At 42.3% G+C, this 17,554-nt stretch overlaps 1 protein-coding gene across 3 annotated transcripts in view; it reads right to left on the bottom strand.

Moving 5' to 3' along the window:
• The window catches only part of ABHD2 (abhydrolase domain containing 2, acylglycerol lipase), a 43,206-nt gene that overhangs the window by 14,866 nt on the left and 10,786 nt on the right, over positions 1-17,554 (bottom strand). For all 3 annotated transcript variants that reach the window (XM_052807127.1, XM_052807125.1, XM_052807126.1), the window contains exons 2-6: positions 17,233-17,319; positions 16,172-16,372; positions 5,434-5,609; positions 3,728-3,895; positions 672-855 (exon numbers count right to left, since the gene is read on the bottom strand). In XM_052807127.1, coding sequence (XP_052663087.1) covers positions 672-855; positions 3,728-3,895; positions 5,434-5,609; positions 16,172-16,365 — 722 coding nt within the window. In that variant the 5' untranslated portion in view covers positions 16,366-16,372; positions 17,233-17,319. The remainder of the gene's footprint in view (positions 1-671; positions 856-3,727; positions 3,896-5,433; positions 5,610-16,171; positions 16,373-17,232; positions 17,320-17,554) is intronic.

Here is a 17,554-nt window from a genome sequence, read left to right as displayed (position 1 = left end):
ATTTTAAGGCAGACTTTAGGGCTTTAAGCCTTCTCCTCCCCACCTTCCAAATGGTATAACAGAATTGCAAGTGGTTCTTCATCTACTCATTAGCCCAAAGCACTGCTTCAGTGACACACACTGAGAGGTGAGCATAGACTGACAGTGTGAGCTGTGTGTCTCTTTCCAGTCTCCACAAGTTAACAGCTGCCAAACTGCACACTGAAGCCAGACAAGCTATTATGAACCAAGGGATACTTCTCAGAGTGATGAGAAAGTGTAAACTATTGCTTGCAAACCTGGCATCATCTCAGCAGTTTGTCACACTGCCCAGCCTGCCTGGTTAATTACACTAGGACTGCACGGGGAATGCCTCCTCTCAGGACACTGTAGAGTCCTAATGAGACAGAATTAGGCCAGCTTACATGCACAGACAAGAAGCTACCAGCATGTACCTGGCCAGGTACAGAAAACTTATTTGCGTTGTTGACAGAAGCTTATTTGTGCTGCCAAATCAACAAAGCTTTGCCTGCTCCTTCAGGAGGGTGGCATCCCACATGCTGCAGTCAGACCAGTTCAATGCAAGAGAAGCAACACACTCTTCCCCCTGCCCTCCCACATGCACCCTGCCAAAGATCTGCCCACTCCTGCATCCCCAGAAGAGACCAGCATGGAGAAGTCTCTAGACCTACCTCAGTGCACTGTACCCCTGGCACACACTGACACAGCAGAGGACTCGCTCCTGGTTGGCCTGGCTCTCTCCCAGGTATTTGCACACAATGTTTCCACCCAGGCTGAAGCCCACAACAACCAGCTGAGTCTGAGGGTAGGTCTTCTTGATGTAATTAACCATGGCACCAAATTCCCAGGTGCAACCTAGAAGGTAAAGACAAAGTCAAGAATCATCTTTTAACAGACCTAGATTCCCACTTCAAGCTTTAAGTTCAGCTTCTTACCCCTTTCTGACTTTTTAACAACCTTAAGGTTAAGAGCTCCGATTCACACGTGTTCATGTATCTGTTTTATGAGTCCTGTGGACCTTAGCTCATGCTTAGTTCTAACAGACTGCCAAAGAAAGATGAAATTAACTTGCTTAAAAAGTCACAGCAACAGCTAATCTAACAATCAAAACTCTTCCTTTCTAAAGCAGCTTAAAAAGCAGAGTTCAGCAACTCTGGGCTTGACATTACTACCTAAGAACAGCACACATCATTACCTTCCTGAGGCAGTTTGCCATTTCTGAACTGAAGTGGGTGTCTGGAAAGCAGCTTGCTCCTTTGCTTTTAGCAAGACTGCCGTGGATCCTTAAACCCATGCTGATGCAGGGAGGGGATGGAAATGCAGAGTTGGCTTGTCAGGACAGAGCTCTCAGTGGACTGCTGCACAGACTAAGCAGGTGCTCTCTGGAATCAAAGGGAAGGGTTTAAGCAGAGGCAGCTAGCCCTTTTTAACCACTGACGAGGTAAAGATACTGCAGCTTCCTAGAAGACATATGGGTATCCCCTCTTCAAGAGAAGGGATAAGTGCCTCTCTATACAGATCTGTTCTGCTCTCAGCTAACACCTATTTGCATCCCCCAGGCTACAGGCACCAAGGGGTCCAGTTTCTGGCAGTACTGGGGTCCTCAGATTGTTTTACAGTCTTGAAGGCCTCCATACATGCAACATCTGAATACCTACAGCTATTTCTCCTGCCTTTGAGTTTGGGAAAAGGAAACATGAAGAGAAGCAGCTGCAAAACTGATGGCATTAGTACACTGGTATCAACTGCCTATGCACTTTAACCTTCCCATTGGATTTAAGACTACAAACAAACAACACAGGAGGCATCGCATGAGCAACAGAAATAAAACTCCAGCTGTTTATTCCTGCCTAGAGTCTGAAACTCAGCTCTATCCTGGGGAAATTGTCCAGGGAGATAAATCCTAAGAGTTGGGATTTTACCCTGTGCCAACCAAACACTGCTCCAGTGTGACCTCACCCCAACTGTAGCATCCTTGCTAGACATCAGGCTCAGGTTTTAGCTAGCTCTGGAGCAGACTGAGCACCAGGGTTTGTGCTTACTTCAGTGAAACAGCAAACTTTAGGCTGAGCATTTCAGGAGGGCTTGGGCACTTCCTTGTGAACATTCTTAATGAGCAATTTTAGTCAAGATGACAAATGCTGCATTGCTCTAGTTTCCTCTGTAAGAAGACAGCAGTCAAAATACTTTAGTGTTTGACCTTCATGATTTGAGGACAGCTGGTAACTATTTCAGAAATCCAAAACTAGATTAGCAACAGGTCCAGCTTGATGTAAAGCTGGAGGATTCGGTGAATCACAAATTTAGGCTACTTGCTCCTCAACAAATATGTCAGGAATCCAGCAAAAGCTGGAAGGACACTGGGATATTTGGGTTGGAGGCAGAGTAAAGTCTGCTCATGGTCTTGCTGGCCCTCCGCTTAACGAGCGACTCTGCCAAGTGATTTACTGTCTTACTCAACAGAAGTACTAGGCATTCCTTGCCCTTTCCAAGGCTATAGAAGACTCGGAAAGGTATGTCTCAGGAGATGCACTACATAATAACCCGTAAGGTCTAAAGTAAAGTTCCATGGAAGAAAGCTCTCAACTTTTATCAAAAAAGCAAATGCTTTAAGGAGGCCAAGCTTAGTTCCCAAGACATGGTAGGCTTGAAGCCATTAACAGCCCAGGGCCCCAATACAAATTGAGGTACTTGGTATTCCTGAAATGTTTTCCACCAAGGAGTAGATTTAATAACTATAAAACAAGCAACCAAGCATTACAGCCTATTTGCCTGCCAGACTCAGAATCTCAAAGCACAGTATTTCTATTTCAGCAATTCAACTATTCAAGATAAACATTCAAACTGTTAATCCAAACTCTTAGCAATAAGTATCTTAGTTATCTTTAAAAAAGAAAAAGAAACCTAACACTGGCCTGCTAAACCCACAACTGACTCCTGACATAATGTACCTATAGATGTTTGCAGTAAAGAGGGACATGGGGGCTCAAGAGCTCAGGAACAAACAGATCAGGTCACAGGCAAGAAGGCCACATTCTACAAAGACCATGTTACTCACTAGCAGGGCAATTAAGAATTGTTGGAGTCACCCTTTACACAGTTCCAAATCCTTTATTCCTTTTAATTTCTAGGTTAAGAATGATTTCCTTATATTTGAGGTGAAAGCCCAAAACCATGGCAGTTAAGCACTACCACTTCCGTAGCTTTACTGTCATACTGTAGAATTGTTGCTTTTCTTGACATTTGTGTTACATCCAGGGACCAATCCTCATGTGTCCCTCCTAGGATAGAAATGTACTTTCTGGATAGGCTAGCACAAACTCCTCTCATATTACATTTAACAGAGCCTCAGAAGTAGTGTTTATCCTTCAGAGCCAGGTTGTTTCACATTCCACTAAACTAACATTTCTAACAGCATCTCTAAAATCATTTGAGCAGGCTCTTAGTAGCCACAAGAGGGTTTTTTTCCAAAAGTTTTCTTTCCAAAAAAACTGCCTCCTTGATTAGGATACATGTCTAAAAGCTGGGAGAAGAAACAAGGAAAAGTGAACCCCAGTATTAGCCTCCCCTCTTCCTCACACGTAAGTTCAGTTTAGTTCCTAAGAAACAGTACAAAATTATTATCCTTGTTCAGATACAGCAGTTGCGTTACACCAAAGGAGGCTGATCAAGCCCTAGAAGTTCCACAAGCTTGAAAATAAGTCCCCAGCTGCCATAAAGTACCTACCGTATGTGAACATTCGTGGAGAAGTGAGCTCAATATTTGGTAAGGCTCCCAAGTGATTCAGGACAGCACATCTGTACCCATTTTTTTGCGCATAGTCAACAAAAGTGCGGATATATTGCTTTTCACTGTGGTTAGCAATCCCGGGGCAGATTACCATTGTGACATCCTCTGTGCACAGAAAGAGAGGGAAGTTAAGTAAATGTCACTTCATGCAAATTAAGAGACTCAGAAGATTTCCATTTCAGATCCGTGGGAAACCATTACCAGAAACAAGCTAAAAATCCTACTAGTCTGCCAAAAATCCAGTATGGGACAGGAGACTAGTGACTCTAGTGCTACAGATGTGAAAAAGTAATTCATGTTGAGATGAACAGTTTTCTGACTTCAGGGAAAGCTGCCCGAACAGCTCTACAGGCACTGCCTAGAGACCAAGAGTAAATTCTTCCCTTTAAAAAGATGTTTTTGAGATTACAAGTCCTGCCTTCTGACAGCCTGTTGTGACTGCTAAGTCTGTGGAAGCTCTGGAGTCCACTGCTCATTCATGCACCAAGTAGACTGGCTATGCTACTTTTCCTTTGTTTCCCTTCCAGAGTTGGGTGTAACACAGATCTTCAAAATGAAGCTTTGCTATGTACAGACATTCTGATAGGCTGACATTAGCCATCATCTGCTTTGTGGCTAATCTAACGGTATTTGATCTGCTGACACTGTTCACTAGTTTAACAAGGCATCATTTCATCAACTAAGAAAGTAATTGTTGTAATTCAAGTAAGCACAGTAAATTACATTCAGGATTAGCATATGCACTTCAAATTAGCTATCAGACTCTGATGTGCAAAGCTCCAACATTAGCAGCTCTAGCTGCTGAATTTTTGCCTCATTAGGAAAGCACTGCTCAGATTCTCTTCAGTGATAAAGATAACAGTAACTGTTCTAGTGCAGCTTTATACCATGAGGATCTCAACACTGACAGTTAAGAAAAGAACTCTGCTTTTTCTGAAGGCCAAATGAGAGTCATGGGCTTACAATGAAATCGGCTACTACAGGGGTAAATTGTACTTCTGAAGTCAAGCCACAGTAACTCAGTTTTAAGTGTTGCTGTTACTACTAGTAACAGTGAGTTTGAAAGCTGACATTTACTCTGAATATACATAATGTTGTAAGAAATCACCATGATTTTCTACTTTTTCATGGAGTTCTCTTCATGGCTGGACTCCTTCAAACCCTGTGCACACAGGGTTTGTTTCCGTGCAGATCTTGAAACACCTGTTAGTAAAACTACCAAGAATGTTTCTACGGGGGAGATAAAGTCTAGTTTCTTCTCCATACACACCAGGCTATGAAGAACCTCGCACAGCTAGCCTCTGTTCTATAATCCCACCACCTTAACAGGCAAAGGGCACTCCAAACAAGGCTTACCACTAGATTCTCTTTGCCAGCCTCTCACTTGAGGAACAGGTTATGGAACTTTTCTTCCACTCCTTAACTCCCCACCCCTTGCCACAAACAGTTAATTAGTCCAGTAGGGTCTCTCCTGCTGTCCGAGATACAGGTATACAGCAAGATGGCCTCACAGCCTCCACACATTGGTTAGTATTGCTTAGCAGCCCCCTTCCATCACCAGAATTAACATCTATCCTCATCCATCTCCCAGAGCACAGAATCAAGGTTAGCAGCTAGATGCAGCCAGCAGCTGTTTGACTGACCTCCAATGCAGTGCTCAGACTGTGGCTCAAAGAGATCAAAGGTGGCTGTTGCTCCATCTGGCATTGTGAGGTACTTGCGAAGTCCGTACGGATGTGGTGATCTCACTCTTCCCATTTTTCCGTAAAGGGCGGTCTGGATATGTCCACTCTTTCCCCAGATCAGGGGTGGAACATACCTGAAAGAGGCAGTAATTTAATTGCTTATCCCTGCTGCGTTAACTTTGAGAACAGGTAAGCACTCCCATAACAAATCTCCCCCTCGCTAACAAATATAGAAACTAATATGAAATTGTTTTTGCTATGAGTGAACTAGCAACACTGATCTTTGCAGCCTTACACAAAAGGAGAGACTGATACGCTCTCAACTCTTGACAAATCAGCACTGATAGCAGAAGCCAAAAACCAGACACTCCTCTATATTGAGGTGTAACATGCACAAATGCTTCTCACCAAAGAGATGCCTTGTGCCTCAGTGAAATTGGGACAGCATGTTGCTAGTGAGCCAAACTAACCTCCAGAACCTGTAAAGTCTTGTAAATATGTTTTAATTGAAAACACTGAAGCTGGCTGAGCCACGTGAACTTGTGTAAGCACTTGACTGTACAAGCCAGTGGCAGAAATGACACCATTCATAGCAAGTTCTAGAATACCAAAAAGCCCCAAGACTTGCTGCTGGTTTCAACAATTTTACACAGAACTGCTTTTCTCGGTTAAGTGAAGAATATGGTACAGGGCTATTTTGCCTCTCAAGCAGAGTTAGGTAAAGCTGGGACAGTTTTAAGAGGACCTGTCAGAATTGGCCAAACTCCACTGACCAGTAAATCCCTTTCAACATAAGACAGAGGCACCTACCAGTTATCTTTGTTTATCAAGGACATATTAAAGCTAAGTGACAAAGCAGATTGTCTTTCTTTTCCTGGCTTACTAGCCCTCAAAAAAGACATGTGGGAAACATGGCTATTAACTGGAAGGCATTAAAGGCTTAGTTATCAGGTTTTTTTAGTACAGGCAGAGCTGCAAGTGGTTTAACAGGAAACATACCATTGCCCACATGGTGGTAGTAGGGCAGTCACCTGGCCACTCCACAAAGGAGAGACTGAGCTGATGCCTTGAAAGAGTTACATCAGCTCTCAACAGGAAAGCATGAATGATTTATTGTTTAGGAGAATAGCAGTCCCAGGGGACATGCTTCCAATTAAGGAGCTGTGGTCTCTGCTACACAGAGCAGGATAACAGAAGAAGCTTAAGAGCTGCTGACACCACCTTGAGTCCTGAGAGATTAGCAACTCCCTCCCTGTTGTATTTTTTAGGGCTTCCTGCAATTATTCCCTTCAACTTCTTGAGACCACATGAAGCAGAGATCATGTTCTTCCCTGTTCACAGAAAACTAGGCAGCTCAGGACTCAGATTTTCTGCTTAAGCCCATAACCCACTAGAATGTGACAGAAACCTTGCCTTTGTGCTCTGACACTACCTACTCACACAGCTGGACCTTCTTCCCCATGCCAGCTCCTATGTGTCATATCTACAACAAGCTGTTCCCCTTACACACTTCTCAAAAAAAGACTTCCTATAAAAATAAGAACTACCTAGCCTGTTTAGCAAGACAAGAACAGCAGTATGCTCTTTCTCCCTGTTCTCTTCTCTCATCTACAAGGTAGACTTTTTCCAGTCAAAGCAACACAGCAGTTCATTGTACAGTTTTAGTCAGTTTTTGCAAGTGCACTTCCCAAAGAGACCCAAAATAGATTCCCACAGAAGTAGATACCACACCTCAATAAAGGCTGCAAAAGCTGCCAACTGATGCTTGTAACCTTGTAAATTAGCACTCAGTGCATCTTGGATTTGATCACTCCACTATAAAGCTTTTCAAAGAATCTATGTGAGGTTCATAGCACTAGCTATCTTTTATCAGCCCAGCATCTCTGCACTGGGACATATGTGCTACAGGACTACAGGTGGGTCTTGCCAGGTGCAACATGCAGCATGCCAGGCACACAGGCATTCCCAGCAATGATAGGGACTATACAAGCTCATCCTCTGCAATTGCTAGTAGAGGTGGGAAGTAGTCAGTGGATACATTCTTACAATTCAAAGTAGACATCCATTGGGATAGTGCACTCAATGTAAACAAGGCTGCACAAGAACTATAGATGCTTCTGCTCAAGTCACATACAGCTCACTGCATAGGCTTTTGAACAGCAACTATTATGCCAGATGGAAGAGACACTGCTCTTCCAGCATAAGAAAAAGCAGCTAGCTTCACCCCGGTCATTTACTTTATGAGCAGTTCAGGTCAGTAGTCATACCCCACACTAGACAGTGCTTGACTGGCTTTTTGTCTTCTTTCACAGAAGTCCTCTGCAGATGGGTTTTGCTAGCAGCTTTTGAGCTGTCAAATACAACCTATAATAAGAATTTGCAGCTCTTTTAGAAGAGATTTAGACATCAACATTGTTGCATGGTTTCTAATCTTAGGTTAAGTGCATGCATTCCAAAGTTTTGGTGATTCTGCTTCTATATAGCACTTTTCAAATCAAAGATTATCCCAGGTAAAAACCAAAGTTTTACCCCATAGGGCTAACAGGAAAGCAATTTCTCCAGCTACAGCAGCTAAGTTATACAGCTGTGACTGATTACTGCTACCACCCTGATTAAAAAAAAAAAAACAAACAAACACACCAAGGATCTCTGCAAGCACCAATCCTTTCCTCATGTTTACCTACAGTTCAGTTTCCAGCTATAAGTTACAGTCATCCAGTGGAACAGATGCAGCAGCACATACCACAGGATGTTGTTAGAGAGAAAATTAGAAGAGTCTTCAAAGCATCATCACTACTGCTGGAGTTTAAATGAAGACAAATGGCTTAGAGCACACTGCTTCCCATAGCCTGCCTCCTCAGGTCACAACTGGTTTCTTCGGGGAAAAAACACCCCAAACCTGCCTTCGAATAACCTGACTGGCAGTTACCTGAAGTACTGATCTTCAGTAAGTCAAGTCTTTACACTGCTTTTACATAGGCAAACAGCACATGCAGTTTCATTGATATGTTCTTCATTAAAGGAAAGACTAAAACCAAGACAGGAATCCCTGTGACTCCATCCATAATGATGGACAAACGATACCTATGGGTTCCACATTTCCCTCAACGCCAAAACTGTGTGAAGCCCTACAGACAAGGGTGCATTCACTGCTTGCTCCCTTCAGAATGCACAAGCTAGTGTTTCTGAGCATCCTATGGACCAAGCAAGTAAAATGCTCAGCTTATCTTTTGTTAATTCTGATCAGATGTTTAAGCATCATACTGCCTGCAGCAAAGATGTGCTAGTGTTAGTCACTCTGCACATAACTACACTCTTCTAGACAAATATCCAAAGGTCAAGTTCCAGCATGAGTAATGTGCATAGGACAGTACCCTAATGCAGAGATTTGTTACTCCTGCTTAGTCATACTTAGGCACATTAAGTATATTTCTGCAGTTTGCACTTAAAAATAAAGCAGTTAAAGCTCTGAAATACAGGCAAGTCTTAGAGCAGCAGCTTATCATCTCACATATCTTTTCTTTTACTACTGCCCATCAGCCTTTAAGCAATAGGCTTGTGATGAGATAGATATCCTAAAATCCCTTAGGTATCCAGGCTCCAGGAGACTGAACATCACAAGACTTCAACAGGGAGGGGGAAAGAAGTTGCCCAGATTGTATAGATCTTGCATAATCAGTGAAAAACTAAGACAGATTAAAATTTATCTTGCCAGACTGATGCAAAAGCAAGCAGCTATTAAAAATATTAAGACTTTCATTTACCAAGACAAGCTGCCAATCTAGCCTACTACAAAACCCTATAAAGCCTTGACAGTAACAAAGCGATGCCTCTATATCATTGCATTCCAGTAAAAGCTGTCCTGAGCCGAGGGCCAAGTTTGACTTTGCAAAGCATCCTTATAATCTATAGCAGGATCAGGCATATGATCCATCTGTCGGACTATTTCTATTGACCCTCCATTTTGGCAATGGACAAATCTGTTTTTGAAACTATTCCTGTAAGTGACTTCTATCTACATCTTTCAGTGAAACAGTCTACAAGAACTTTCAGGACCAAGTACCAAGCATAATAGTGCAAAACTGTATAGGATTGAAGGACGAGACATCTTTTTATCCAGGGTTTGTGTGGACTTTCAGCTTGGTTTTGCTAAAACCATTCAAAGAGGAGAGCATAGAAAGAACTCTTCAGTCATAAAGGTGCATACCAACACACTGGTGAGGGAAAAAAGCTTGCCAGGAATTGTGCAAGAGTCTTCACCCTCTGAAAGCACAGATCAGATGAGCTTAAATAAAATTTAGCTTATTATGTGAAAAACAGTTCCAGAGACATTTTCATACTTAGCCCAGCTGAAAAAACCTAACTATCCACTGATGATAGCAATAGCTAGCACAGATTGTTTTGAAGTGAAGCCAACACTCCTCATGGCAAACAGCTGAAAAGAGATGCTCCTCTGAAACAATCATCCTGTAGACAGAAGAACATGTACTAGGGTATTTTTCTTATGGCTTACCTTAATAAAACAAGCTCAGCAGGGTGTGACACATGGAAACACAAGCTAGATATCATGCAGACTGAGCAACTAAGTAGTACTCAGTTTAAAGAACATTCAAGCATTGCCCTTTAGATTTTATGCTAAAATTATCACTACTGCTAAATTTAACCATGTATTCCAAACAAGGGCCCCTCACTCATAAAAGCAGGTGGTTTCCCTCCAGCATTGATATTAAGTAGAAACAGGGAAAGTGTTAAATGACATGACAGACTTCAGCTTCTCTATAACACCTGCTATAAACCAAAGCAGTTTTGAAAAGCAGTGTACTGTAGAGGTTATCCCAGCACAGCAAATTTCACTGTATGGAGATGATTCACTATCTATTCCTCAGTGTGCCCTGTTCCAGTGAAGCTGATCACAGGTGTACAACAGCCCAGGCACAGACACCATGTCTATAAGCAGCATTTCCACTGTTCTGCAACTGCAGTTTACAGATGACACAAGCTGAGCAGCCAGCTGTGTGGTGAACAGCAGTCAGGAAGACTTCTTGCAAAAGAGGTATACGCATGCCCACACAAGGACAAGGATGATGTACCACAATAGCACAGATAAGCAAGTACTGATGTCCTGGTTTCAGCTGGGATAGAGTTAATTGTCTTCCCAGTAGCTGGTACGGTGCTATGTTTTGAGTTCAGTATGTGAAGAATGTTGGTAACACTGATGTTTTCAGTTGTTGCTAAGTAGTGTTTAGTCTAAAATCAAGGATTTTTCAGCTTCTCGTGCCCAGCCAGCGAGAAAGCTGGAGGGGCACAAGCAGTTGGCACAGGACACAGCCAGGGCACCTGACCCAAACTGGCCAACAGGGTATTCCATACCATGTGATGTCACATCTAGCATAGGTACTGAGAGGTGGGGGTGGGGAATTGCCGCTCAGGGACTAGCTGGGTGTCGATCGGCAGGTGGTGAGCAATTGCACTGCGCATCATTTGTACATTCCAATCCTTTCATTATTGCTGTTGTCATTTTATTAGTGTTATCATTATTAGTTTCTTCTTTTCTGTTGTATTAAACTGTTCTTATCTCAACCCACGGTTTTGCTTCTTTTCCCGATTTTCTCCCCCATCCCACTGGGTGGCGGGGGAGTGAGTGAGCAGCTGCGTGGTGCTTAGTTGCTGGCTGGGGTTAAACCACGACAACTGATAACATAGCAGATCCAAAGGCAAAGTTGCATTGTACTGGAAACAAAAATCTCAGTTTCTGTGAAACAAAAATGGCCTCCCAGTTTGCTCCAGACCCAAAGGCTTTTAACTGACTCATTTTCCTGTTTTGATTTGGTCAGTTGCAATAGATACCAAGCACTCTGAGTAAAGACAAATATTTGAGGCAGTTAGTTATGGCTTCCAGTAGCCAGTCCTGTAACTTCCAGTAACAGGATTCTGTAATAGAAGGAGAACAGATCTGCAGATGCCAGTTACTTATTATGGAAGCTGACTTAAATGGCACAAGTACAGCATTCATCAGTCTTAACTGGCTAAGTGAATTCACAGCCAGTTACATAAATCTGCTCACAAATACTAATGTTCTAGCTCCAAATGCTGCATTTTAGCTGTGCAGCACAGCCCCACATCTTGATAGGTGGCTGTCCACAACAGTGCCTGAGAGCAAGAGAATTCCTAGGTGTTCCACAAACATCCTCCTAGCATTTTAATATTAAAAACAATTCCAATATGTGATTGTAGATTAAGTTTTAGTGGCTCTCAGGCAGCAGATTATAGTTTTAGAGCACATACATCATCCAGTATGCAGGAATTTAGGAAAGCAGCAGCTGTATAAGCAGCTCACACAAAGCACATAAAAAGCGTGCTATTTTTATTAGCAAGCATCGGCATTCAGGTCCTCAAAGATCTGAAGTGGAAGTTCAGCAACAGGCTTATTTTTGGAGCATTACTTCATTTCATCTGAGGAGATTAACACTTTAAACATTAACTCTTACATCACCTTAGATGTGCTGTAGTACATTGGATACTGATGGCAAGAAAGCAGAGCCTAAAATTTGTCCATGTCAGGGGACACCCTGAGAACTGCTGCCTGCATTACAACAGGTGACAGGTTATTTTTTCCCCACTTTACAGAGCAGTTTGGAGATACTTAAAGGATGCTTTACAGATCAAACCTTGTTTGAACCTTGTCCCTTATTGGATGCTAGGGAATACAATTTGAATTCTAATCAAGAAAGCTCATCTAAAAGTCTGCAGAGTTCAACCCCCCCCCACCCCCCGTGACATGTAGAAAGCAGCTTTTTCTGCATCAGCTCAGCTAGACTGTTCAATATGACAAAGACACAGCAAATATGTAACAGCAAAAATTTAAAAGCAGCTTACAGAGCTTCCATGTCCCCTGAGCCCCTGAAAAAGAAACTAACATAAGTGGAGTAGAAGTGTTTGCTGCCTACAGAAACTGTATGAAGTCAGAACTATTTAAAAGTACAGACTGGCCTCCTTGGTTAAACCACCTCCTTCCCAATTTAGGCAGCTTTTAGTTAGTAAAGTGCCCATCCCACCCCTCCTCAACCTTCATTAACTACAAGAAGTATTCTAGTCAAAACAGGGCACAAGTATTACAGCACATCTTCCTTGCTGATGAGCTAGAGAACACAAGGCTGCTGCCAATGCCACAGCAGAGCATCTAGTAAGGACTCAGACCCCCTGAGGCTGCTTCTCTCCCCAGGGTCCATGCTTCAACTTATCAAGAGGGAGCTGCCATTCTTCTCTGCCTCTCAACATGTTCACCTGCCAAAGCTTCAGGAGTAACACTGTTCTTCTAGTTTATTATTCTCCTGGAAGTGTTCCTCCCAGGGTAGAACACTAAGGGGATGACAGGAATCAAACACTGTTTGCTATTAGATAGAAGAAAAGAACATTGAAAAGCTTGAAGACAGCTTTTCTGACTACTTGTCTCCTTGCATCTAGGAGAAAAGCAATGACAGTGCAAAAGAGTCTTATGGTACCAGGCAGCCTGCTTACCCAGTATAGGTTATTGTGCAAACAAAGGATAAGAAGGATCTAGGCTGGATCTTTGACAGTGTTTACTAACAGGCTTGACAGTCATTTGCCTCAATCTTTGAGCAGGTTGCCTTTATTAATGATAAAAGTGTGCAGACAGCAAGGATAATTATTTTCGATAAGGATGACACTTGTGCCACACCTCTACAGGAATAAAGATACACACAGAGACTTGATATAAGAAATTGGGAACAGCCAAAAAAATGTCTAGCCCAGTACAGCAAGCACTGGCCAAATTTGTCCTTATGAATCAAAGAGCCAATACTGGATTTCTACAGGAATAAGAGAACAGATGACAGACTTTCTGTACCAATCTGAAAGACAGGAAAAGGAGACAGCTGCAGCCAAGGGTTCGGCCCAACTGCTCAAGGGCACCAGTAGCTGTGCTGATTTGCAAGTTTCCATGCAAGAAGCAGTTCTTTGAATGAAAAAGGGTCTGATTATGCTACTCCACTTGGTAAGCCAAAGTACAGACCCGGATGGGGGTAGAGGAAGGGAAATAAAGAGGTAAGAAAACATGAGCTCTAGGAAGACAGTCTCTTGCTTACCAGTGTTTGATCAATATGTAGAAAGCTTCTAGCAGTTTAGAGAACTGTAAAAAGCAGTACTAACATCTGCAAGTACAAGGTACCTGGCATGCAGCCATCTCAGGCAGCTTTACTATCCAAAGCTCTTAAATTATTCATCCACCATCATTTGGCTTACTGAATGACACTATAGTTACAATGGATTGAGTAAGTCCATAGGTGAGGATGGTGCCATGAAGGGGAAAAAAAACCCCAAAGTGGTTTTTTCCAAGTATTTTTGAACAGCTGCACAGATAGAATAACTTTGCATATTTCTGCTTTCTCCCTGCCATCCTGTTTTTTTCCAGCAATATCCTCACCCATTCCTCCCTTAAGCATAAGGGAGCTGAACAAACCAGGTCTGAAAGCCAGTTCACAGCTGTACAGAAGAATTGGTCTTACAACCAATCTTACAACAAACCCAGTACTGATATAAGAGGAGGGATTGCTGGGCTACTTATTTTGCTTTCATGGTAGAATTTGGAAGAGCTGCTTAATCAGCTTTCCTAACACACTGAATAATTAGCAAGCAATCAAAGCCTTGCAAGATTTTTCAGAGCAGTATGGCACAAGCTGTTTTCACATAGCTTTTTGCTAATTAGTCCTACCAACTATTTCATGCATAATTGCAGGAATTTAAATATATTTGTTCCCCTTTAGTCTCCAGGCGACTTTCATACCTAAAGACCAGATTTCTTTGATTTTTTTTTTTTAATTTCTGTATTGAAAAAGTCTGTGATAACATCAATAGAATAGCAAAAAAATCACATATACATCATCTTTCCTGTAAGCCCTTTCAATCTCCAACAGCAATTATATTCCTGTCTCCCCTAACAGAGGTGTACAGGTAACAAGCCTGAACAACTACCTCTTGACACATTTTGTTGTAGTTCATTTCAGCTGTGTTTGTTTCCTGGGGTCATGCAAGCCTCTCAGACAGTGTTCTGCCCAAGAACCATGTGTTAGAAATCACTGCTAGTTTTCAGAGAAGTTGGCAAGCCTGAGCTCTGAGCTGATCCAGAGAAAGTAAACCACCCAAGATTGCACACTATTAATGCAATACTAGGGTTCTGCGAGAAGCTCTTCACTCCTGCAATTAACACAACAGATGTATTGTGATTTTTAGACATGTTCTGCATTTTTACTCCTTTGGGAATGCTTTGTTCTCTGAAAGTCAAAAATATACCTCTAATGCAGTAGTGCTAGGAGCTTGTGCCATGAGAACAGAGCTGAAACAGGAGTAAAACAGACTCTGAATTAGCTTACAATGTGTTTCCAAAGATTAGCCTGATACTAATATGCCTTCAAGACTGATCATCAGCACAGCTTCATGCTTGCTCTTTCAGTGACTAGGGACATGTCAACCTGAAGTGCCAAGACTGAGATGACAAGTGTCTAAGATACCAAGTAACTAGAACCTCCTTAGTGTATTTTTTAGGGAAGCAACTGCTTTGCAGTTCAGGCACTAGCCATAATCAAGAATCCAATTTCAATGCTCAGCTTCAACACACACTTACATTACTCCAGACTCAGAGTGCATCAGGGAACCCTCTTTAGGCTCCAATTTAAAAACAGATAATGCTTTGTTTCCTGTAAGAGTTTACAGATCCTATGGCTTAAGATCTTACACTTTATGTAATCAAGGCACCTAACAGCACTGCTAAAAGCCCCTCATCTCCCCTAGAAAGACTATCATTAAGTCAGCTTGACCTTTGAGATCCAAAAGGTTCATGCAGCTGCATTCAGCACCTACTAGGTAACTGATGTATTTAGGGCTTCTAAATAGGACTTGCAAGTTTTCAAAGTGATTGCAGAAGAAATACTGTAATCGAAATCCTTGTGCCTCCAAAGCCTCATGAAACTGTAGTAAATGCTTCATATTATCAGCAAAGGTAAGGGCAGCTGCACTGATATTGGAGGTCCTAGAATGGAAGGGCAAGGATCAGCCTGCTCAAATACACAGCTGACAAGGTCAATCTGAAAGTGGATTCAACAGGCTTAGAACTGGCTAGTATGTCATTACTTTACTAAACTAGTTATGATGATGTGCTCTACCCAGTAACATATTTCATTAGTCTTCATCAACTTAAGGCACTTCAAATAAGAGTAGGCACTTTAAAACCAATAGCCATCCCTATGTTCATTGCAAGTGTACAGACACCACAAAAACAATTCCTTCCTGTAAGCCCCGACAGATTTCTTCCCTAATAGAAAGGAGAGTACATGAACAGGAACAAGTGCTGACTGCATCCATCCGTCCCCCATTTCCACAGACAGTGGGCTATATAGTGCAGGTATAATAATATCAGCATATAGCTACCATACAGAAGGGTAGGGATGACTTTTTCCATACATCCATGGAGAGCCCTGCACAACAAGACTTGGTCCTAACTCAGGTACCTGGGACACTAACAATAATGAAATGCTTAACTTGGAACATGTTTATTTTCCCAAGAGAATACCCTGACACTCATTTGCACTCAGGTTTAAGAAACACACTAGGCAGAAGAATGATGAAGTGCAGCTCTTCTCCCTGTAACACAGGTCAACACGGAAAAACATATACTACTTACTCTTTGGTCAGAAGTGGGCAGGATTTGATGAGAAAGCGGGCCAAAGCAGAGTCCTGGTAAATGAGTTCAGGAGGGGCAGTTGGGCTTTTTAAATTCAAGCAGCGAACAATAACATACAGAACAGCAGCAACTGCGGCTAGCTTCACCCCATCAAACACTGCCGGTAGCTCAGGGGTTTCCAACATTGCACTCATTCTGAGCCTGGAAATAAGAACCAATATTAAAGCTTTTTGCAATATACTGCTGGATATGAATATCAATTGCTATGTTAAATATAAGACTGTGCTAACCAACTAAATTTGTCAGTTAACACTGCTACAAAAATTGTAGCTTATCAACTCAAGACTAACAACTTCTAAGATGAAAGGAAGTTTATTTTGTACTGCTCAAACCCCTGACCACTGCAAGAAATAGAACCTGGATGATCAGTTGGACAGGAGATTTATTCCTAATCAGTGCTGCACTAGAATTGCAACAGCGTCTCAGGTGTCAAACCCTACAGTTTGCAGACAGTCAATACTTTAAGGATCTTGGCCAAGACTATCCAGCTCGAACAGAAGCCGAGTGAAAAGCCAGGCTATAAAGACATATCAGCAGCTTTGGACACGTCTTTCTTCCCAGATGTACAAGCCAGACTTGAAAAGGAGACCTTCAAAGAACTACTGTGTTAGCTCCACAGCCTGAATTTTGCAACTCCATGAGAATACTGGTACTAACACCTGCATGTATTTAAGGTGGTCACTTTAGGCACCAGTGAGTTCAGCATTTCTTTTAATTCACTGTAGTTCTGCAGCTGAAGGAGGACTAGATTAATAGTCTTGCAAGGGCTTCAAAGGAAGTGGGGCAGGGGAGAGAATTAAAAACCCCACGACATAACATCCTTCCAGCTTGAAATCAAGTTTTTAAACCAATCCAGTTTCTTTTGAACATATGGTTCAAATAGCTGGCTGCAGTTATCACAGGGACATTTCATCCATATGGAAGGAGCTGGTTTTTCCTGGGTCCTTCCTCAGCCACACAGGTAACCCAAGTCAGATAGCAACTGGCAAGTCAAGTCTTACCAATGTCACTTTTTCTTCAAACTGGAAATAATTGCCAGTCCTCAGTACAATTGTCACCGTCTGGATCCACGTGCTACTGGAGTCACCCTGTGAGGGGAGGAAAAGCAAATTGATTATTACTGATAAGGTTACATCTCTCAGCTGGAAGGGAAGAACACAAATTTATACAGAGGTCCCATCACAGACATTGGAATTGATTTGTGTATTCAGTCATAACCGCTTCAACTCTGATCCATCTGCATCAAACCTCTTGCCTACAGACAGATTCCAGACTAGATCAGTTGCCTACATCATATTAATTCATCTACAGTATGCAAATACA

The sequence above is a fragment of the Harpia harpyja genome, chromosome 14, assembly GCF_026419915.1.
Source record: "Harpia harpyja isolate bHarHar1 chromosome 14, bHarHar1 primary haplotype, whole genome shotgun sequence".
In the NCBI taxonomy this organism is placed as follows: Eukaryota; Metazoa; Chordata; class Aves; order Accipitriformes; family Accipitridae; genus Harpia; species Harpia harpyja.
The sequence above is the reverse complement of the archived record's forward strand: the minus strand, read 5'-3'. Positions and strand labels throughout refer to the sequence as shown.